The sequence below is a fragment of the Anopheles arabiensis genome, chromosome 2 (genome assembly GCF_016920715.1).
Source record: "Anopheles arabiensis isolate DONGOLA chromosome 2, AaraD3, whole genome shotgun sequence".
Classification (NCBI taxonomy): domain Eukaryota; kingdom Metazoa; phylum Arthropoda; class Insecta; order Diptera; family Culicidae; genus Anopheles; species Anopheles arabiensis.
In genome coordinates, this window is record NC_053517.1 from 49,347,112 (window position 1) to 49,372,269 (window position 25,158).

At 44.0% G+C, this 25,158-nt stretch overlaps 1 protein-coding gene across 5 annotated transcripts in view; it reads right to left on the minus strand.

The window, feature by feature from the left end:
• The window catches only part of LOC120897606, a 55,552-nt gene extending 33,009 nt beyond the window's left edge, over positions 1-22,543 (minus strand). For 3 of the 5 annotated variants that reach the window (XM_040302600.1, XM_040302604.1, XM_040302605.1), the window contains exons 1-3: positions 22,331-22,543; positions 20,016-20,223; positions 13,368-15,012 (exon numbers count right to left, since the gene is read on the minus strand). In XM_040302600.1, the coding sequence (XP_040158534.1) occupies positions 13,368-14,319 (952 nt within the window). In that variant the 5' untranslated portion in view covers positions 14,320-15,012; positions 20,016-20,223; positions 22,331-22,543. The remainder of the gene's footprint in view (positions 1-13,367; positions 15,013-20,015; positions 20,224-22,330) is intronic. The other 2 variants (XM_040302601.1, XM_040302603.1) reach the window with 2 other exon arrangements.
• Positions 22,544-25,158: the final 2,615 nt, after the last annotated feature.

The following is a 25,158-nucleotide window of genomic DNA, read 5'->3' on the forward strand; positions in this document are numbered from 1 at the left end:
ACGCCATGCGGTCACGCTAATGATATGTTCCATAACGGAAGTTCCTCTTTTGTGCTGTTCTGAGTGAGTTTGTGTAGTTTTTAGCTAATTTGTCCAAAAATCGCGATCAAATGATGCCAATTCCCTCAAGGTAGGTTCATGTTCATCTCTTCCCTTATCGTACCTCAGTAATCTACCCCACTGCTATACCGCTACCGATGGCAGCTGCAATTGCTCAGATGTTACGTTTTAGACTGAGGGAAGCATCTGAAAATAGACACCCGTTGCACTCAGACTGGCGGAGGCTTGTCTAAAGTTACTGCACCAGTTATGCGCTACTCTTTTGTAGTTACGCATTCTTGCATAACGATACTTTTGCAGCAAGGTTTTGATTTATCGATCCCGCATATTCCAGTAATTTGAGAAGATGTATTTTTGGACCAATTTCATCAATGTTTGCAGTTCCGCATTTAGTTTCTGTCCCTCATTTTCTACCTCCTCATTTTTCATTGTGACCAGCTCTTAAATATCGGCCACAGTTTCCCTACCGCAAGGTGTGACCATTTTTGCGAAGGGAACATAGACGTCGGTGCATCTAAGCTTCTCCGCTTCTCGGAAGCCGTTTTGATCGGGTCGTTATTATCTTTATTTTAATGATGACTGCTCTCATCCACAGAAGTTAATGGAACGTATAATTAAGTTTCACTTTGATCTGCTACACGGGAGTGCAAAGTGCTGAGGGTTGACGGTTTTAATGGAGTGCGATACTCGTTTCTGGAAAGGCGATCGATCGGCACTGTGGCCTCAAACATTAAGTGCTAAAACGTTGCCTTTTCGAGTGGTTTCTAGATGATTTAAATTAATTTACGATTTAATGCGCAGTTAATCGGCGATATCAAAGATTTATAATTATATATATAAAACTGTAATATTACATTATAAGTGTAGTTTGCTACCTCATTTGAATTGATTTATGACCAATAAGTTTATCTAGCCTGCTTTGGTGGTCTTACTGATACTATATGAACAATAATCCAGAACTTTATCCACAATGTCCTTCAACGGGCTAGAGTTATACTGCAACCTTCACTTCAATATAACACTGACGAAAACCGGCCGCAAATGAGAACATGAACGAATAAAACACAAAATACCGTTACAGATAAAATCGGGAATGTGGTGGAATTTCCATTTCTTCAAATTTTATCTCAAACAGCAATAAAAATGTTAAATCGATCCATCCAAATCAAGCTCGGAAGGGTTGAATGACTTCTTTTTATCGGCGCATTATCGGCAAGGCAGGTAGGCAGCAAATCTCACCGACCAAAAGAACCAACGTAACCCAGAACTTGTTCAGATCCTTTCGAGTCGATTACGTCACGCCAAGAATGTGCGCCATCTAGCGCTGTCAATCGGGCTAACCGGTTGCGATTGCGAAGATCTTGCCCCAATCGCCACTAAGCTGAGTTGTTTTCGTGCGTTTTTTCTTCGTTTATCTAAATCAAACATTTTTGTTTTCGAATGACCCGGATTGATGAAGAGCTTGATGAAAGTGAATTATTACTATCTAGCGTTTCCATTTGATGCTTATGTTTCCCCGCGACGTAAGTCTGTTTCTTTCTCGCCTGGTTCGCAAATCATGATCACATGTGTGTGTGTTGGAGATTGCAAATTTATAGCTACCATGGATGAATTTCCGTGGAGGTAGAATTGACTTCGGTGAATGATAAGCATCATCGTGCAGCGTGCTGTGCAGCATACAGCTTATGTCATATTAACAGCAGAATCATTTGGATCATTTAAAAGCATAATCGTTTCACCTGCGATGAACAGGCAAATATTTACTAATGAGCTGGGCAAAGCGAACAAGCCGGTGAAATCAATCTTATATCCATCACTTAGCGGTACGATTGACGTGCTGATTGATTGGATGGATGTATTTAATCATCACATTTTAAGGGTATTCGATCTGTTCGCATTGTACGATCTTTATAGAGTGAATATTTTCCATAGCAATTAGTAAGCATCGATTCACAATATCATACTTCCCGAAGTCTTTAAATGATCCACTCGCTGAGGAATCGTATGGGCGCAATATTTCTAGGTTAATGAGCGATCATGCTTATTTTTTCTTCTCTTCGCTTACTACTACCCTGCATGTCTACGAACTGTCATTGATGCTAAACTGATGAACCATTACACTCCGTTCGCACATCGCTTTCGTCTGGTTGGCCTCCGTCAGCATATGACTATGATTGGAATGATCCAAACCGTCTGCTAGACTGCAGTGCAGTTCAAAGCTTCAATGCTCCGGCACACATACCGAGAGCATTTCGCATACAACCCCATACTGCTCGTGGTGTCGGGGATAATAATATTTCAAAAAGAATATGATAATAATCTTACATTATGACGAAGCCGTTGGAATGGTGTTTCAGATCCTGAAGGAATCGGGTAAACACGGTGAACGAAGCACATGAGCATCAACTAATACGTTTGTGGCAAACAAGGTGCAACCGTGCAGGAAATTGACTGACGGTAGTAATATCGAGTGAAGACTTCATTTGCAACAATGTAGCGTGAAGAAATCACTCTGGAGGGAACGAGCAGATACACACCGTGTCTGTGCAAGGCAGGAAGACAGAAGATCTGTCTTCTGTCGGAATCTGGTGTGTCGTGTGTGTAGCTGTGTATGTGCATGTGGTGCGATTTTGTGCCTGCGTTCACGCGTAATTAGGTGTGACTTTGGAACGTTACTGCTCCGACCTACAAGAATGGAACCCGAAAACCATATCCTATCTATACTCCCTCTAGTCAAGAGGTGCAAAGTTTAGCCTCACGAAGTGTAACTTTATGCAGATGAAGCTTTCGCAGGCACAAAGATCGTGATCTTGAGGATGGTGTGGACCGGTTCAACGTGTGAATAAATGAGCATCAGTGCGCGTTGCTCGATGTTTGCGTGCTTGCTACCGAACGTAACCTTGAAAGACCGCCCAGCTCACCCTGATGGTGCGATAGCACTAAGAGATTAGCAATCAAGCGATGCGACAAATTTCCTCCGAGACTCGACAGCCCGGCTCGCCGGCGATCAATATCTGTCAAATTAGTTAGTTGATTTTACGTGGGACAATCGAGTTTTACTGGAAGGTAATTAAAACTGTAAACGACCGACCGGATGCGTGAACAGCACTAAAAGAGTGGCATGATGCATAGGAACCGGTAAGTTACCGCTTCCCAAATATGGAGGATAGATGGACCGGGAGGGAGGAATTAACTGTATCCAATAATTAATAACCATTCAACTGTAACGCTGATGAATAACGCGAACGATAGTAAAATATCGGACTACGAGTGATACGTTTCAGACGGTCAGAATCGAACCTATTTTGTGGATACCTCCCAACCCAGTCGCGTGCCTATCGCTCGTCCCCGTCCCCTCTTGCACGCGATTCCAATTAGGATGCAACGAATGCATATACATTATTCGGCTTGGCTAATGAGCGCTAATGGTGCCCGAGGTTGGCGCGTTTTAAATGCTATGCCCAAAGGTCGTATGAAGTTGCTCGAATGCAGCAGAAAAAAGGAAGAGAACTTCCGGCTGCAACAAAGTTGCAACGGGCGGTAATGCCGACAAAGAGCCTATTTGTTTACGAATATTAAGATCCACTTCACCCAGCGTGAATGTTTTGCTTGCCGTAGGATAATCCTGCCCGATCGCGACCTGCATTTGACAAACGCTTTGCTTTGTAGCACAAATACATGTTTGTCAACTGTACATTCATCCTCCCCGAGTGTGGGAATTTCAATGCGTGATAATCCAATGCCCGTATCTTGGCAAAGCTGCAGTCGAGTCATTGCATTGCACTCGCAACAAACCCCCGGGGGCACCGTTCGCAAACCGATTATTGAGTCATATCTTTTTGTTATCTTAATGCCTTCATTACTAGCGCTTTTTGTACGCTCGGTAGGCTTAAACGACACCAAAAAGAGGAAAAAAAAAATAACGTGTCTCGAAGCAAATGGAATCAAAACGCCAGGTAGCTGAAAGACTATTGCGACGAGTTCTTAGGCGGATCGGTTTGTGTTTCAAATCACATCCACTCACCGTCACAACGATTGGGGCGGCTTCCGAAGAATGAGATCGTCAAGACCGGTCGTAGGAAAGCATATGCAAATAAACTGCCTCTTTTTCCGCCTTTGCCGTATTTTCCCGTGCATCGTTAAAGCGTCTTTATAATCGATTTTTCAACTGCACCCGCAGATTCTTCTGCCAGGATGTTCAACAACCAGCCCGACCGGGCACAATCTTTGCTTTCGATCAATTTCGATCGATTTGATAACCAAGTGCTCGGCCGCTCGATTGCCGATCACGCGCGGGTCTGGTTTGGCAGACTGGAATTTAAATCGATCCTCATCATCGATCGGATGGAGTCCCAAGCGCTGTAAGCCGAATCAATCGATGGTTATGATTTTGAACCTCAGCGGGTTTCACTTTCCGGACCCGATCTTCGTTTGCTACTTTGTTCCGCAAATGCTTCGTGAGGGCAGCTTTTCCCGCTGCCACCAAACGTTGGGTTGTGAATGAATGTGTTCATGCAGTTGGAGTCGGATTAGCTTGGCACTGGAGTGCGCTGCACAGCGCTGTCCGTTTGGAAACCGATGCGTGGCTTGTGTATGTTTATTTGTGTTTCTTTTTCTTTTTTGCTGCATACGCTCCCGTTCATACTAGCACTGCTCCGACTACCTTGGCTGCCCTGACTGCTGGAATGGGTGGTCATAATGAGGAGCATGAAAAAGGGGACAGGTTTGGGCCCATCAGGTTTCAGCTGTTGTTTGGGGGGTAGTTTGGAAACAGTGGTGCACTGCTCTCTGGCGTTCGAGTCGATTGAATAGCAGCTTGCTTTGTCGTTGCATACTTTAGTCTTTCGTTTTGGTGGATGGAATCTCGTTTTTGTACGCGACTGTGTTTTCGAATTGTTTTAAACACAAGTCTCCCTTTCACAGCATCAAAACATACAAGCTGTTTGGTTGCAGGCAAATGTTTTCCGTCACGAGCAAAGTGTTCAGTATTTTTCACCTATCTTAAGAAATACCCAATCGATTGGTTTGCACGTACTTGAGACATTGCAGGGTTTTTTTTTCATCACGCAATCGTATATTTTACCGGATTAAATCGCACCATAATCCTATCTTGAGAACCACTCAAAGATGTGTGTGATGTAAATATTGCAAAGCTCGCATCAGAAAACACTTTCTCCAGCTCGCATCCCTCATCATGAAATCACTCATCTTTAATGCCTCTGTTCACCCGAATGCCACAAAGCTCTATCACATTATGCAGACGCATCTTTCAGCAGACCACACACAAACATCAGCGAGCGTGACCCCACTTAGCCTTCCTAAAAAACGTAAGTTTCACATACTCCTACAATGGGAAACATCCTGGGTGGGGATCATCTAAATTGTTCCCAGCTCTGCCTATGGGAAATGACGCTAACAAATGGGTCTCTTTGTTCAAGAATCAAGTAGAACTCTTCACTTCATTGACACTTCTTGGTGCGAGAGTGTCAACTTACCGATGCAAGACGGCAAGGCCCTTTGGGGTGGGGTTTGGGTAAGGTATTTATTATCTCTCTTCCCTCTAGATTAGTTTCGGCTACAGTTACACTCGTCGTTTTTCTCGCAGTGAGTGTTGGCTAGGATGAAGCAAACTATTATCACCTACATCTCACAACTTTGAAATCTTTAGTTACGGAAGTTACGGTTGGATGTGCCCTATGGTTTAGTTACATCGCGTGCCGTTGGGGCATTTAATCGGAAAAGGAAATCTATTCTACGGTTTAGTTCGCTGGAATCTTATGTTGGCTTTCAAAGAAATTCAATGCGTCTTAATCGTTCGGGTGGCAATATGAAAGTCGATCGCTAATAAGGAAGGCACGAATTACGGTCATCATGTGGATAGTAACGTATTTTCAAAAACAAAGCTTCTCGCGTGGCTTTTGCTATCGATTCTCCCCCGATGCTCTAATCATCCAGCTCGCTTAACGCTTTACGAGCTGTAACCACCTTTTTTTAATAGCCACCTATGAACAGCATTGGGGGCCTTCATCTTATGCGCAACATGGTCGTAAATCAATCAAAACCTATTAAAAAGTTCATACATTTTGCTTCACAAACAACGAGCCGTGGAGTCAAAGACAAAGTGCATGCCCAAAATCAATGCATTCCATTGGGAGCTACGACCAACAACTTTCATACTACATTAGGTGTATTCGACTCCAGTTCCATTTCTTCTGAACTAGCCCATTCAAATCATCTTGCTGGGCTGCTTGCACTTGCTATGCGAAGAGTTGATGACGACTGGTTGGGCTCTGGTAGCACTGTAAACATTCCATCAGTCATCCTAATATCATAACGTTGCTACGAGCTGGCCCATCCCAAGATATCGCGTTTCCAAAACGTAGAACCACCCGTGGGGCAATTCGCATAATTAGGAAAGCTATGAGAAAGTTAACCTCACGATCTGAGCGTGCTCCCGGTACCCTACTAGCGGCAAACAAAGTATAGCTTCTAATAAATTCAGTTTATGCTTGTTTTACTTCATCCGTGGGTCTTAAACAATCGATTCGGCATTCATTTCTGTTTTATTAACTTATAGGTTGCGGTTGAGGCATTCACGATTTGGTATTAATCCATACGATTTGAACCAAAATACCCATTAACCTATGGTTAATAGTTCTTTTTAATTGCTGTTACGATGACTCTAGTCTCTGGTACATAAAACAAATGGTCACAAAAATGAAATGACGCTTGCCTCAAGCTCTCAATACCACCACAAAACGACGAAATAATCACACTTTCACTCAAGCTAAAAGACATGTGCAACTGCACAAACGGCCACTCGATGGATGTGTTGTAAACAAAGTGCAATAAAAAGGACATTAAAGTTAATGGCACGATTATGAGAGCAGACAAACGTTTCGGATGCGCTTCAATTCGTGTGTCTTCCGCGCGACACGGAATAGGCTTAAGGTAAAGTTAAACGGTCCTAGCAAATTCACACCAACTCATTTACCCGGATCGAACTCATGTTTCATGCCTTGAAAACGATTTGTTTTGCATAATGTACGCGTGGGTGAGCGCCCGCCCGACCGCATATACTTCACTTAACCTAGTGACCTCTGACCCCGACTACCGACTATTTGCATGACCGCAGCTAGTGGTCGGCGGATGGACAATAGAGCTTCAACACTAACGAACAGAATACTAATATGTGATACGAGCAAGCAAAACAAACACCGCCCGAAAGTCCAATTCGGCACACGCAGAGCACGAGAATGAGAGGACGTTGACCGTAGACACTCTTACGTCTACCGCCAGTTGGCAACTAGCGCTATGTGCTAACCACTGGTGCTTGACCGGTCAAATGCTCACATCGGTACGCACAATTTACCCAAACTCAATCGCACACGCGCTACCATCGAACGAACGCGCCAGACGGTAATGTGTGTCATCGAACAGGGATTACTGTTCCGATTTGGGACACGGGTGTACCAGGCTCTCTCTCTATTAGTAAATTATGCGGAAGTCATAAATCAGCATGGTTTGCTGGCGTACCGGGAAGGAGGGATGAGTGATGCCAGTCCGGAAGGGCCTGAAAGACGGGATAAAATTGTCCCGCTGGATACTCTAACCTGATTGTGACTGATACAATTTAGCCGGCATGCCTAGGAAGAGCATCTAATGATAAACGTGGTAACAGCTTGGGGCGGCAAGTAATTCGTTGTGCTTTCTCTGCATGACAACTGTTATATTCTGGTAGAAAACAAACTTCTCTTGTTAAATGTTTTTTTACGTAGTGCATTGACCGATGTAATAATAGAAGTAAAATAGAATTTCTTAATAAATCTATTTATATGGTTGATGCGATATGTTGATCTACCTCATTTAACATTCTAGCAAATCCGATATGAATGAACTAACCGACGACACGCCGTCTAGCACTGCCCGGCGATTCTAGAAATTAAGTGATTGTTTTACGATTTATATCGTTCTAGCATTCCTTACCCCTGTAGCATGATGCAATAGCTATATTAATATCTTAAGAATCCCCGCCATTGCCTCTCCATTAACTAACTCACCAGCTCGCGATCTCGTTCTATTCATCTTCTCAAAGTAGATACTCTCTCGTTGCCAATTGAAAGCATCATTATACGATTGAATAAGTTTCGCGCGCTCATTTGGCGCATCTCTATCACCATAGGCCGTATGGTGCATCCTGCTGTAAGCCGGTAGCACTTTGCGACGATCGAAAAAGCACACTTTGCGTCTGATCGAAGAAGCGACCGGAGCAAATGTTTGTAGAACAAACAGCGGGTGAGGGATTCAATGAATTGCTATGTGTATTTGTATTTGCTAAGAGAGCGAGAGTGGGAGAAGAAGAGAAGGAGGAAGGCACAACAGAGAAACCCAAACAAACTCCCGTCCCGCCACACAATTGCAGCTGTCCGTGATGGATGCAATTTGCAACGGTTGACGATCGGAAGTTCACTCGCTGGAACCTCTCCAGAGATCAGTTTCCGAGGGGATCAGTGGTAGTGGGGGATAAGTGGGAGGTGTGAAAAATAAGCAGACAAACAAAAAAACGTGCACACGCGGAAGGAAGGCAACAAAAAGTTTCACCCGGCTGATGCACCGTGCACGGTGTGTGCGTGGCGGGCCTGGTGCAGCACGAATGGTGCAACTGACCTACCGCACCATTTTTTCGCGTAGCTATTTTGCATTTCGCGCAACGCGACTCCATACCAACACACACATTCCGCATCCGTTCACTACAAGAAGGGTGTGCTTAGCGGGGGCGGGGGAGGGGGTGGTTGCCGCAGATTGTCATTCACACTTTCTGGGCCGCAACGCATATGCAGTCCCGTGCGGGGACAGGGTATGATGCTCTCGGACCGGCAGCGACATTGTGGGGCAGCATAATGCGTATCTCGATCGCGCTCTTCGTCTCGTTTGACAGACAGAGCGCTGGTGCAGGCTGAGTGAAGCATTCCGTCTGCCCATCAACATAACGCGGTGTCATTTGCTTTGAAAGTGGAGCCAGTGCTTTAATTTGCCGGAAAAAAAACCCGGTAAAAGGAGTGGAAAAAGTGTTTGATGTACGAACAAATGCGTTTTGTCACTGGTGACTCCATTAGAGAAGATTCTTGGCCCGGTTTAGGCATGTTTCAGCTCACTCTAACGTTGGCCACGCGCATGGGTTTGCTTATACATTGTAACGGGTTTTCGGTATGTTTCACCTGCCTGTCGTGCATAGTATTTTCCTTCCAGGATGGTTTCTTTATTCTATCCGTGATCATATACCGTTTTGCTAGCTCAAAGATCAGCCTGCCGAAAACGGTAATCTTTAGAATGTAATTAAAATTCAAAATAATACACACACTCCATCTTAAAAAGATAGCTTTGCAAATCAGTTGTGAAAATATTAGTGTGAAAGGAACAAACAAAAATTTGCGAACAGCTGCGATGGATGGAACATAGCAAGAAACAAAATTCAACACCAAATAAACTGCACCATCTGCGACGAACGAGACACGAGAAATTTGCAAAAGTAGGGAATTTACGAGTCGCTTAATTAACATTGTTTAGCAACCATGTTTGAGCGAAGCTCTTTGCTAAAAACACTGGTTTTTGCGTTGTAATTTAAGCATATTCAAATGCCTTCTTTTATCTCATTGTCGTTCGGCTGTTTTTTTTAATTTCTTTGCTTTGTCAAAAAGGTCGTTGACACATTTTATGTCACATTGCTGGTTTTAATGCAACTGTTCGTGCTGGTCGTACATTCCAGCAAGATCGAAAAAACTCCGGTGTGTTCTCGTTTGGAAAATTGCCTTTAAATTCACTCGTGCATGTAAGATTAGGAACCAAACAACGTGTCGTTGTTTTCTGCACAACAATCAAAACACCCAATCCTCCTTCTCCGAAAGTAACACCGACAAGATGTCAGAGATTTGGAAGGGTTCATTCGGTCCTCGCATCACTTTGCCCATTACAAGCAAACCTTTTCCGCATTTCTATCCTCACCTTTCCGGCATCAATCAATTATCGAGTCAGCACAAGATATCAGGTAAATTTCTCTCCATCACCACAAGACATCGAGGGTCCAAAAATCTCCCGTTGCCATTCGCGTTGACAGCGGGATGCAATAATCTGTCCACGATCGGGACTCTGTGTTAAACTATCGCTGGATACAGCGACTAATGCTTTACTGACACTACATCGCTCAAGAAAGCTTCCCTACGTTATCACACGGACAAGATCGCTGTACGAAGTCCACCAGGTACCAGGTCGTGCGGGTGTGAAATAGTTTTTATAATTTCTCACCAAACCACCAAAAACTCCTCGCTGCTCTGGATCATACGCTGGAGGAAACTAGTCTTCCCCAGCATTCCTGGCGCGTGTCACGAGAAATCACAGCTTCAGCCCACCGGGGGGCATTCAGCCAGGCATCTGACTGTACGTTTCGAACGGTAAATCGTTCATTGGAAAATGCATTCCGATCGATTCCGGCCGTCGATCTTGAAGGGCCACATTATTGAGGTTATTTGGCGTGTGCTTTTGTGGTCGATGATTTGAAAACAACGATAACTGCACAACGAGCGGGATCGCTGTGCAAACAGCGGCAGGAGTGCCGGGACACTAAAACCCGAAAAAGAAACCACCCTGAGCCGGACAGGTTTCACGGCGTCAAAGGTGTGTCGATAAAGGGAAGTCTCACGCTAGCCATTTTTGAATTCTAGTTTCGATGTTCAGGTGCTCAAGGTCTAAGCAACCTGTGTGGTTTAGTGAAAGTTTCTTGGAAAGGATTCTACACTACGGTGGAATTTAGAATTGAGCAGCTCTTGCACGACACCACCAATCCATAAATCAAAACGGTTCCGATTCATGCTGATCCCACACTCAAGGCCAAACAGTTTTACAACCATTCACTCGAAGCCGAGTTCCCGAAACTTAACCCCAGGGGGACGTTGTTAAGGAGGATTTGGGATACTCACAAAATGATGGAATCCATAAGTTCTCGCATGTCTTGTGAAGTGAATGCAATAAAACACCAAACGTCACCAACATCCGTAACCGAATCGGCTACGATCATTGGAGCTGCCTTGGTTTCTAATTGATAACGGCGAACGGTGATCATAAATCACTGGAAGAATCATCTGGTCTCCACAGGAGAACGATGTTGTTTCTCCTCTTCTCGGATAAAATTTGATTCTTATTCTATTAAAAAATAACATTACTACTGATCTGTATTGAGAACAAATTCAGAAAAAGTGTTAACAATATTGGCGCCATTATTGTTACAATTTGAAGAAGAAAAAGTTCTAGTACACCAGATCAAAACAGATAATCCGATCGATAGCCGTAAAAACGCTCTTTGGATTTTTTTTTAAATATTGCAGCTTTTTGCTAATTAGTATGCTAACGAATCATGTCACCCGAACAGCTCAAATCAGAGTCACCCACCGCCACGCCTTTTGTGCTGATTTAATTCACACGGTCGAACGCCGATCCTCGAACGCAATCGATCGCTGCAGATCGTATCGGATTTGTGTTTGTATTATTTGCACGATTCATTTACATCGCAGTGGCGTGTAGAATTGCTGCACGGGTGGAAAATCATTAAAACCAGTTCCGAGTATCATGAGGCCGGCAATGAAGAGCAATATGATGAAACCGTTTGAACCGTTAGCGAAACAAAACAAACGCTGGTGATCATTTAGGAAAATAGTGTCTTTTTTCAAGGCGTCCATTTTTTTTTTTAAACTGTGAATTACGAGTGCATTGGATACCTACTGGCTACTGGGTATTGGATGTATCTTGGGACAGGGATAGCTATGAAAGAGTGCCTTTCATGCCAGTTCACGCCTGTAACCCCATTTCACAGCCAGGTGAAAATCAGTCACAGTTAGCAAGGGTGTAGAAATTAACAACCTCCCCGTGAATGGGGCATAGCTCCAAACCGAACTAAAGGTATTTTTGGGGAGAGTTCAACGGTTTAGGGCTCAGCCTTTTCCAAGCGCGTGAAATTCCTTCCAACCTTTTCTAACTCTCAAATGTTATGGGAACGTCTGAGAGGAAGACTTGGAATATGACTTATCCTATGCGCCAGAATGCGGGAAGATCCGCAAACAACAGACAGTGTATTCTGTCGGGCCTCGTGTAGTGATCAAAACATCTTGTTGATGTGTCATTTCAACTTCATCTCGTCTGACAAAGGATCAAGAGCCTTCCAAACCCCAATCCAAACGAACATTTATCCTAATGAGCTTCGCGGAAGCTAACGCTGATTTGTGGATGTATGGTGGATGTTATTTCTCTGCCGCAGCAAAAGGAAAAAAATAAACCCTTGACAGCTATAATAGCTAGCAATCACAGGGACAGCGAACATCATCTCATTACACACACACACACACATACAACAACACCATCCTTTCTCAATGTTGATGATTAGATAATTGATTCCATTTTCATCGGTGTCACTTAACACCGTCAAAAAGCATCGTAAGATTGATGATACCTTTCGCTACAGATGCGTTTGGAAAAGAAACAAATCTGCAACCCAACAAACAACCCCAAAATATCAATTATTCTTCAGCGAAGGAGAAACAGTTGAGCAGCTGTGCAAAAAATAATCGAATTTAATTAAGAGATCAGGGAGTTACAAGAATATTTAAACCATCGCGATCGTACGTTGAACTTTCTCCGTCCGAACAGTCTAACGGCATTCGCTAATCTATCATTCCCATTCATGTGTCGTTCGATTTATTGACCAAATATGAAAAATATTATAAACACAGCCTTAATTCCGCAGATTGCGGTGGATGCGGATTCTTCAACAGCTTAGAAAAGCCTAAACGGAACCTGTTCGCGATAAATGCCTCAAGTGTTGATTGGAGGATCCTCTTTCATTCGTTTCATTTCGTATCGCGGATTTCGCTCATGCACAGTGAACAAGAAACGTTATGCTGTAGTGGACAAATTTTAAAATAACAAGCAAAGTATAAATCATATTATAATTGTTGCACGACAAGGTTGATTTAAAATTCGCCAACAATGGTTCGGCAAAAAAAAACACAGAACCAAAAAAGGCAGGCAAACAGATAAAACAATCCCAATATTTTAATCGCTGTTTTCTTCCGCTGTGCATTAATATATCATGCGATTAAAAGGTCACAAATCTGTCTGCCTAAATTAGCGCACGGTGAAGCGATTGAAAAGATTGCAAATATATGCAAAAGTGTATAACATTTCAACCACGATTCCGGGCGGCACCGCCCTGGCCTACATTTTAGTGGTACACCAAAAAAGGGAGAGAAAAGGATACTCACTGTAGTCGCTGAGATCGTCCGACGTTCCGTTGACGGTTCCGTCGGGCAGCAGCTGGATGTAGCGGTTCTTGATGAACAGCTGGATTTTGCGTGTCGCTCCGGTTATGTGCGACAGGTTGGCGGAACGCTCATTGCGCTCGAGATTCGATTCAATGTTCCGGTTTTGTTGTTGCTGCTGCTGGTGATGTTGATGATGGTGACGATGGCCACCACCACCACGCCGCCCATGCCACACGCCGGTACCATTCATCGGTGCACCTGCGGGAGCAAGCTGATGCTGGTGACGGTGCGGATTCGCCGGCAGCGCCTCTCGTCTACTTCGGGACAGTGCCGGCGATCGGTTCGTGTCATCGAACCTGGCATGCACACGGACGGGCGCATTATCCTGCGGCAAGTCGAGCGCACTCGCCGGTCTCGCCGATTGGGATTTATTTTTATCGATCGGTTCTATTAAATAATCGCGCGCGACGCGGCCTGCCCGGCTATTTTCGCGCGGCGGTAAATTTAACTGCACTGCTGCACTCACTTCACTCTGTGTTCGTTCGTTCGGTTCAAATGTTGGTCGCGGCTGGGTGGCCGGACTGAGGGCACGCAACAAGCGGTAGAACTCACTGACACGCCGGCTCTTCCGGCTCTCGGATTCCGCCGGTTCCTGTTGCTGCTGCTGGTGTTGCTCGTTCTGGTGCCGTTCGCTCCCCGGGCCAATTGGGACGTGGTGCCGCTTCGGAGCGAATGTGCCTTCGCCGCTCGCCCACGAGGGATGCACTGGGACCGGCATGACTGCGGCAGCTGGATGGGGCCGAGCGGGCGGCACTACGTCCCATGGCGCTTGCGGGGACGTGACGGACAACGGCTTCGGCATCGTGGCGCAGCAGGGAGGCCAGACCAGGATCACCAGCAGGAGGGCGCCCAGCAGGGCCAGGGCCCTCCGACGAATCCTGCCACTGAGCATGAACCTTCACCGGCCTCTCGTGGAGCGACGTCCACGGGCACCTACACACACTCACATAGATGCGCCTCGCGCCCTCACCCACACACACACACACGCACCCGCGCTCCCACGCTCACACTAACACAAGCACCAAGCACCAAACAATTATGGGCGGCAGAAAGAACCGTGGGATGGTGCGGAGGACAAGCACTAAGATTCACTTTGATACACTTTCTGGGTTACGGCGAGGGGTGACACTGGCCAGCATGTGACACGGCCCTAGATACACCTGCACGTAGCACTGCCTGCAGCACACTAGAAACGTCCCGTGCGCGACCAGTGCGCGTCCCATCATCCTTTCGCGCGGCCTTCAGCGAGTGTGGCGGGTGCAGTTGCGATGCGCCTCCGGGAGCGGGACGCACGTATGCGCGGAATGTTGTCGTACAGGCCGCAGACAGCACTGCCACCTTTCCCTGCCCCGCGGGACGTTTTGCTGCGGGTGTGAGCGGGTGCTGGCGGGCCTGCTCCTACAGGCCATAGCACATCAGCACACGCACGCGAGCATTCGTTTCGCTAATCCACTGAAATGGTGCTACCGTTGGGCGAAATAAGGAGTCGGGCGGGATGAATGCTACTACCTACCTACCCACCGGCTATTGTTATGGCCCGGGTGCTGCGTATGCGTTAGTGTTACGCCTTACTGGAGGAAAAGCCCTGTAAAACAGAGAAGGAAAACGGATTGAGCAACGTCATTCGACTAGAGCGTCGGTGTCTGACCGGCAGGGCCCTGTGGCAGGCAAACCAAATAAACTATGCTAATGGAGGAATGGGTAGTAATCTACATATTTTGGGTATGAATAAAATATACAACGCGGGAAGAAAGGCAGCTGGCTTGATGGTTGGGAATTCCTCGAATTTATTTGGAGAAATGGGCTACAGGAGATCGCGATCGACTCGGCTCGCGATCGGTATCGATGCGTAGATGGTTTAGATTTTGCAGAACCGTATGGCCAAAGGGTGTGTTTTTCGAAAACTGGAGGCAAACCAATTGTATTACTCTGTCCCATCGCTCGGTTTCGCTGGCAGCGTGTTGAGCAACACAAGGTTTAACAAGGGATATGGCAGTTCCTTGGGTTCCTTTACAACCACGCAACCAACGTGCGTGAAGTGTGAAAAAACACAAATTTAAAATGCTAATCTGTTCCGCAATAACAAGCGTACGAATCGAGGTTGACTGTTCGAGGAGAGAAATTGATTAAAATTGCGATCAAATCTGTAAAATCGTCATAGTGATCTTCATAATCCCTAGCAGGTATGATTCATGCGTTTCTAATAAATGTTACGATATTTTTTAATCAACGCTTCATCAGCAACCAAAATAAACCTAGACGAGATGTACGACATTTCGATCGGGTCATTTTTTTATGGGAAGTGTTGTATGCTTCCGTTCGTTATAAATTCGTTACAATGTCGTACGTGTAGATGGGGTCATTGTTTTATTAATCTCGATGTGAATTCAATATGAGTTTGATTTTGATGTAGCACTTGTTTGATGGCATGAAATATTGAAAGCAAAAATTAAATTACATTTTCTATTAATGAGGTTCTTTCCGTTTTAAGTTCGTAGGCTGAAATTTAAGCCTGTCAGCTGTTTGCATTGTATAGCAGTTTTCGAGCAGCTAAGTGAGTATAATATACAGGTGTGCTTATCCCAAGGTGTATGAATTTAGAAGACTGATTTTTATCGCTTCTGGCTCTGAATGAAGATTTTACAAATGTTTTGTGTATTCATTAAGCCTCCAGAATGCTTGTTTGAGCAAAAGTTTTCACCCGTTCTGTCAAAAATGATGTTCAAATTTGGTTATAAAAACATGCTATGAGACCACCTGATCTCTTTAATGTACCTTGGGGTAAATGTAAACAACACGGTGTTTTACCATTTTTTCAAACAGGTACTCGAATCTAATTCTAGCTTTGAGGCTAGAATAATCTAGACTGAAAATTGCAGGCTAGTTTTGTATGTGGTTTTGTATGGAATGTTTACATGATTTCAGCCTCCAACTGTCAAACTCCATACAAAAAGCTGACTAGAATCGCGAAGGGCCCCAATGTTTACAATTTTTTACAACACACGGATATAGGATTCGAAACAATTTAAAAATTCTAAATACGAGATTCAATACGTAATAAAATATATCACATAATTTTACAACAGTTGATTGATTTAACAGTATTTACATATAACGTCAGATTTCACGAGATTTATGATTATTGTTCAACTAATCTACACAAATAAATAAACTAATAAATGTTACGTGTCATACACTATCCTTTGGTATAATTTCTTAGCAATTTGGGTTGCTTCAATACTTTCTCTTTCGCTCAACATGGCTCAGTATGCTCAGCCATACCCAAACCATTGCTTTGGTCGCTCATCGTCGAAAAACCAGTCGAAAAGTACGCATCGAAAGGCTACAATTTAAATTAATCACTCCGATAGTAATCTACCGACCCACCGGCGGTGTAGATAAGTAGCGAGATCGCCATTTTCATTACCATCGCCAATGAGTGGCGCTGTCGGCCGATAATTTAGTACATGACGCACGTACCACCCGTCGCCATTCCCCTCTTCTATTGCTGCTCATACACACGAGTGTGTATGTGATGTGTGCATACAAAATCTAGCACTTGAACATTGTAGCCACGATCGCCGCGTGAGGAAAGGATCATCTTCGATCAAGGTACCCGATTTAATGCCGGCCATGCGCTACCGAATGTTGCCGAATGCCAAAATCGCAACTAGGAGGATCACACGCTAAAGAGCGAACAAAATGGTTGATATACGGGGGAAGACAAAGGGACTGAGAGACGCCTCGATACTGCAGTAGATCGTTTACGCCGTACGGCAGAGAGAGGTCATTGGCACATAAATATACATTTTCATTTATCACTAGTAGCGCGTGTGTCACTTGACCGGGTTCCGCTCTCGAAATGTCACATTGCGCGTGCAGTTGCCGTTTTCGGTACACAACGCGTACATACAAACACACTGCTGATATACACTGGTGCTATCTGTTATCAGTTACGCTTGTCTGCGATACACCTGCACGAATGGCCTTCCGCAGCACATGCCGGCTTTTCCCTTTGCTTCTTCCAACCCTCGCTGCAACACCCTTCGTCGACCCTTCCAGAAGAAGCGGGTCACCCACACATTGCCAACCGGTTCCGCACCAATTTACCACCTAACTTTGCCTGTATGCTAAGAGGCACTACCAATCCGTCATCGGTAACAAACGGAGAGTAACCGATGCGAGATGGAAACGATGAGATTTCGCTCCCTCTCTTTGAAAACCAATTGCAAAAAAGTTCTTCGAAATGAGAAAATAAAATCAAACAAGTAAATAAGAAAACGGTCTATGAAACAAACACTGCGTCTCAATTTGGGTTCACAATCTTTTCACAGTCTGCGTCACGTACAAATTGTTTGTCGAAATTACACACCTCTGTTTCATCGTGGTGGTGGAGGTGATTTACCACACCAATGAAGGGAAAGCTGACAATCCGCACTTGCCGACAGGAAAATAACGTTCCGATTGCCACGGTGTTAATTGATGCTGTTTATGTTTGCCAAAAGCGGCAAGATCGTCTCGGACTCTGCGATTATACAGAAGCCATACAAACGTAGTATAAGGTGGTTTAAATACCTTTAAGCTTTATCTCTCATTGCATGCCCATCAATCCTTTCGTTCACTGAATGGAAAATTTGACCGTGGTACGAGTGAGAATATTCTCATATCACTTTCACTAACCAATCTCCGAATGCGTACAATTGAACTTGTTGAAGGGTGGATGGGAACCCCTTTTCGAAATTACAAGCGTAATTGACATTTAAATTCTTGTCAAGCATTTCTCGCTCTCGGTTGTTACAAACTGTTTGCTCACAACTAACCATGCTACCTACAGCTGATAGAGGGGTGGCCGCAGCGACAATCTTCTCGCTCGATTGCATAATTGTTGCGAACGGTCTGTCTCGGTGGGGCAAACATTCGACTGTTGCCAAAATGTGGAGTGTAGCTAATGTAGTATGAGCGCTGCGAGCAGTATTTGACAGAATGATGTCAACTAAAACTGCTGACTGTGGATTGCGTGAAGATGAGTTAGGTTTCTCGCAAGAAGGATTGGCCCTTTAGATAACGGTTTGTTATGTTAGTATGCTTTTTATCAAATCACATTTATAACACATTTTTCAGTAACGAAATTGCGGACAATTGCTGTCATTGAATCTTTATTGCGTTTTAAGCTAAAAATGTTCGTAAGATTACAGTAACACCAGAAGTAAAGTGTTTAAGCATTTACAAAAATGGAGCATGAAACTTTTTCAATTTTTCATCTCTGGACAATGTCTTTATAATCGCTTGCTAAAAGCAATTGGAACGAAATCCCACAAAACTGTCAAAGCCCATTAGTCGAACTTCGTTGGGAAATGTGTTCAGTTTTGCTCGACTGTTCAGATAGCTACATAGACTGTTATGTCCACAGTGTGCCTTGCGATCTCTGCACGCCATCGGAGGTAATGTTGGGATGAGGTTCTGGTACAGCAACCACACACAGAAACGACTATCTTCTGTCCAAAAATCCAACGAAAAAAAAATCAGTGGACACACAAACACGCAGCGGAAACATGGTTAAGATGAAGATGCGGTAAACATGCCACTAGTGAAATGTAAAAGTGTCTTCATGTCGAGCAAATGGTGCCGGCGTCTGCGTTCCCTTCACTCCCCAGAATGTACCAGCGTGCACCATGCAACTCCAACTGCAAAGGGCGCCGTCAGCGAGTTGCTTTGCAGCAGCAAAAAAAGCATAAGTAACTTCCAAATTCGTTTGGAAAGAACTCAGCTCGTCTCCAGCAGAACATACAAAAAAAAATCTATCATGACCACTGCTTTCAACCAAACGGGGGACGATGTTGGCTCGCTCACAACGAAGTTTACCCGACAAAAGTCACCCAAAACCAGGCCCAAAATGAAATGGTTTTGCAAATCTTTGGACAGGAGTTTGCGAAGAAAATTGCCAATGCGACTGCAAAAAGTAACAAGAGAGTAACAAAAAACAAAAGATATGTAACAACAGCAAGTTAAGAATCGAGAAACGTTCCGCAAGAATGGGAAGCAATGGGGAAGCATGCTGCTACGACTTTTGTCGACATTTCTCCGGAAGGATGTGACCCCAAGCAGCAAGCGAAGGTGCAAAGGAACAACCAAAGTCACGCGCACTCGGAGCGACCTGTTCTACGGGCGTATACGGCTTAATAATCTTGCAGTGCATCCCACTAAGCGATGAACTTTCGTTTTGCATCTTCCGCATGGGCGAGCTGAGAAGATGCGTATTTGCTGCGTTTGGAGATGCGTGTTGAAATTAGTTGCAATGCATCAGGCAAAAAAGGGTGCCTCATTTCACACCCGGAACAGGGCGAGTTGCGTGATTGTACGCCGTAACAATACTGTTCGTGAAAGATCTCACACTTCAAGGCAGGTATCGAAAATGCAATGAGCTGTGTTGTAGCTTAAGTCGAACGCGGTGGACGTTTTAATTGAGTTTTAATTACATTATTGCATCTTTACTCGTGTCATTTGCTACACTCTTCCAAACGTTGGCGTTATTAATAGAGTCCTAAGATGAATCACACTGTCTTGCTGCGAATAATATCACGTCTTTACCTTTGATTCGCTCGTTTCGTTTGCCGCACTGCCGCTGATAATAGCGCTGATTGCTCGAAGTAATCGTACGTTTTGTGCTGTAATTCGTTTCTGTAACAACTTGATGGATGAGATGTTTTTTTTTCCTTAGAATGTTGGGCCAACACTTTCACACTTTTCAAAAAATCTTTCTCATTTGATTAAAATTCGATGATTTCTGTTTCACTGCCTACGGTTATGAAAAAGATTAGCAACCACAACGCATCATCACTGGGTAATTTTTACTCTTTTGTAATATATCTTGAACATATATGATATTATTACACTATAAAATTGCTTATGCCATAAACACACTGATTCACAATTTATGTTGTCTTGGTTCACGCAAGCCAGAGTTAGGGCATATCACAATTTTCTTCACTCTAATTACACACTTCCAATTACACATCACTCTCTTACACATACACACACAAGCAAACACACATACACACACACATCGTCATTTTGGCATTGATGCCTATCACGTGAGTCGATAAGTATGACAACGCGCCGTACTGCTTTTCTCATTCGGCACCGTGATTGTGCCGAATCCACGACCCAAACCTACCCAACGTGGGGAAGCATGCGCCGCCATCGGTCAACAAGGGTAACGAAATCAAAAGAAACCCAAAATGATAAGTGATAAGATCATATAAGACTGCAGAGGGGTTTGGCTATAAAAACCTATCAAAAGAAAAAAAATAGAGCCCGATACACAATTCCTGCTTTATTCAGATGCATTTAAAGTCAACGACAGCCGTTTGTTTTGCATACATCTGTGAAAGGTACTGTCTATGCTTGCCGAATTCTGCCCCCCAATGTCTGCGTGAAAAGAACACTCACCATACGCTGGTAGAGCAGGCGAAATAAAAAAAAGGAGAAACTCAAGGCATGCTCACGCCCGTGGCTCGGTCATCTTGCCGGCTTACAATGGGTAAGTGAGGGAAGGGAGGAACCGGCGGCGAAAACCCGCGCGGAAACCACAACCGAACCGACACTAATTTCGAAAATATATCCAATCGGTTTTTAATGAGCCAAGCGGCGGCTCGGGCGTGCGCGTAATGCTCGCGGTGGCTGTCTGTCGATCTCGTCTCGTCGCGGCGCGCAGATCGCGAAAAAGTGAATTTTTGCGCGAAAACCGTAAGCATCCTCTATTTTTGCCTGTATTTTACGGGCGAGCGGACGCGGAAACACCACACTCTGTGCCACACTGTGTGCGCTTGTCTAGGCCGTGCAAACTCGTGCCGGTGTATGCGTGCGTCCAACACACGGGGCCCCGTGTCTCGGATGTGTCGGGCCTCGGGCCCGAATCATCTGTTTTACATAACAAACTGACGGTCTCGCGCAGCAGTGGAAGCAGTGAATTTTTGCAACACTTTTGAGGTGGAGTGTTAAGTTGGCCTTTCCGTTTCATGTTTGTAGGCTGGTCGTCGCGTCTTTCCCAATTTTCGAGGTCATCTTGCCGGATTGACCAAGCCCCGGTAAGAAAGTAGACACCAAAACTGCTGAACTTTGGGTGTTTCGCACGTTTTTTTACCTTCGCAATTAGCTATCTACCTCTCTCTCTCTCTCTCACTCTTTCTCAGACACATACACACGAACAAGCATGGAAGCACGAGAATCCATCTCCTGGCGGCAGATCATCCACCGAAGATTCCCCATCCGGTAGCGAAAGGCTGACCTCGATCCGCGAACGATCTCGTTCGTCTTTCCGTTGGTTAACACCACGTACGCAACTAACGTTCATTCACATTTTTGCCACTCGATTCGTCTACTGTGTGCGACGAAATGTGAGAATGGATGGACGGGCTCGAAGTGGAAATCAATTTCGCACCGAGCGCGATCGGATCACGTATTATTACAGCCACGATTTGCCTATTTTAATGAAGGGAAGCCAGCGAACAGTTGCTAGCCCGGGTGCAACCACTAATTAATTCACTCGTCCACAATTAAGCAAGCGGGCACGTTGTAATTCAAACTTAACTTGCTTTTCACTTCTTTCATCTTGCTCGTCTCGGCTACTGTACGAACCTCCTCTCATAAAACCTTCGCTTCTTGTTCCGTTCAAGAAGAAGTCCTTTTACGATCGCACACTTTCCTCGGCTGATGCTGGCAAAATCGCTTTGCACCACCAGTACTGTTAATATTGCTCTGGAACCATCACTTCACCGTGGGAAAGGGTTCGTTCAACACAGTCGCGATAACTCGCGCTTCGTTTGTGTGGCAACCAGTCCCAGCCTCCCGGTGATAAAATAATCTTTACATGGCACAACTAAAAAAAAAACACACACACACACCTCTCGACACAAAAACGCACACCTTTCGGCGAAGATGCAGTCAAAGTTGTTCGCGCGACAAATACTACACTGAGACAAGCAGGGACACGAAAATGTCGATCGCGACCGGTGAAGCAGTGACGGTTGCTGTTCGAAAAATGCTGCTGACGATGTGACCACCGCACGCGCATGCATCCAGCTCGGCTGAAGAGTTCAAGTGATTTAACTTGTACGTTCACGACTTTCGTTGAATGAAATGAATGGAATGAACGGTACGCACTTCATTTTTACGGCGCCGAAGGAAACCCGAACCAGCGACGAACGGGTGCTTAGGCTGTGCTCTGACATTGCTGCATGGCTATCGGTGAGAAATCTAGATTGTTCGGCGTTTCGGAGCAAGCGCATACTGCATATAGAGCATAATAATTCTCTGCTTTTTTACTCGGAAAGGTGTTTTTTTTAAATTTTAGTCATACATTTTTGAACAACTTTTCATCAAATATCAAGATCAACAGTGTGTTTGAAATATGTTTTTTTTTGTTAAATGTACAAAACATAAGTAAGATAAGCAAGTATAAAACATTAATTCAGAATCATATTTATAAATCGCTTAACAAGTATATATTCTTAGACTTATTTTACATGGGCTATAACAGATAATACTCATCATATTTGTGGTGCTACAATGGGTATCAAACGGTTAGTGAGTTTCGTTAAATCGAAAAGTGTTTATTGATATTTATTTATTTATTTCATTGATTTTATTTTAACTAAACAAACAAAAACTATTTTTCCTAATTTTACTCTCGTTTTCTTTCTTAATTTTATTTAATTTGAAAAGCTATAAAACGATTACTTATCGTCAAAAACACTATGCATGTGTTTCACATCCATAGTGAGTAACTCAAATTCATCCCATTTGAAAGAACTCATTTCAGATTTGTTCATCCACAGCTTCTCACCCTTGGTCAACCTTGTGTTCCGCTGTCCCATGCAAGTGAAAGCTTATGATTTTGTCTTATTACTTGCATGATTTTATTCTTTCAGATAGAATATGTTACAATTTTTGTTTTAATTTAGTTGTGCATCTTCAAATTGTTTGTGAACCATTAAGAAATATGGAGGTATTGTTGATTTTTTTTCTTTTTTTCGTCAGTACATGTGGTTAATAGCATGATTAATTATCAATAATTAAAAGTATCAATCTTGGCATATTCTCATCAATTTATCAACTTTTTATATTTATCTTTGATTAAAGGTGTGTAAGATAAAGTGATTAAAAAGCTTTTTTCAGTTACTGTAAACGCAAGAAGTGCGATCCCGTGGTACAAGCGTCCACTCGCACGACTTAACATTCTCGTCTCGGGTTTAACCATCTACAACCATTTCAATCATTGCTTTTAATCACTCTTGCTCAGTGTTGTACATATTTATATTCATTGTTTAAGAGAACCGAATAATATTGTGTTAACATGAGTACTCCGAGTGCTTATGAACTGCTTAGTATAACTTCTCCAAGAATAACTAATGTTAAACCTGCTCCGGTGCACCAACCGCCCCCAATGGAATAAAGAGCATGCACGCAACTGGCTTGGTGGAAGATTGAAAGTGAACTGACTATGAATGAAGAAAATTAAATGAATGAACCTGGGTATTTTCAGTATTTCTGCGCTGCACCCGATAGGTACCCGAAGATTTCCCGAAGGGATGCTTAGGCCATGCTTTGTTTAATCTAACGTAACAACTCTTTGTTACTTTAGAATATTGCATATCAAATTTTAAAATGAATTTTTTTAATTTGTTGTATTGTATTTTTTGAATAATTCATCGAAATCTATAGATTATATAAGAACGTACGGTATTTAATATTATAATTTAGAGTCACCACGATAAGGTCAATTGACACATGAGGTCCAAACCAAAGTCATACAAAATCATGAAAAAGTCTGCGCCCTTGCGTTCCGGCGCCCATGTGCACCCGACACCCAAACAGCAAAACCGAAGCTATTGGAAAACTTTCCTGTGTGCCAAAGCGAGAGAGCATGTCTTCTCTCTCTAGATTATGGATGGTACAACGCCGCTCGTGTAGCCTTGCAAGAAATGATGCACGAAAAACGGTAGAAGGGGAAACCGATATCCTTCGAACGACACGCATACATGCATTTGCATGCGGATTCCGCTTGACCGGGTCCACCGATCTCTCTCGATCTGTGATTTTCTTCCACCACACTCATCCGGGTATTAGGCATCCTTAGGCATAGAGTCTAAGCCTATCCGTAAAGACATGTTGAGATACGTTGAAATCGAGCAGTTCATACCTTTCATTGGAAGCGTGGCAAATGGTGGATATGAGATCAGTTATAGGGCGGCGATTTCCAGCATTTACTGATTTTGTAAGCTGAAATACCCTGTGGTCCGGGGATCAAGGATGGTTTGAGATGTTTTAGGCATTCATCCACTGTGCATTCAGTATAGGTATCGTGCCATCAATAATGTTTGATGAGGTGTAGGATATTGCAATGTATATTACTACTGGGTCATGTGTTGGGCCGGAGAAAGCATCAGAGGATCGTTGAGCGAACAGGTTACAAATATCTTTAGGTGTTGTGTCCATCGCTCCATTTTAACGCACTGTGATAGGGATTGCATTTGAGTGTCGCCTATTAAAGTGTTTACCAGTACAATCAACAACTGTCCATTTGTTTATTACAATCGTCTCATTGAACATACACCACAACAAACTGTGCCGAATCTGACAGTTGTGCAATCGAAGATGACAATTGTGTTATTAAATTGGCCCCACACCCGCTGACATTTGATGAAGTGGTAGACAGCGGTGTCTATTAAAA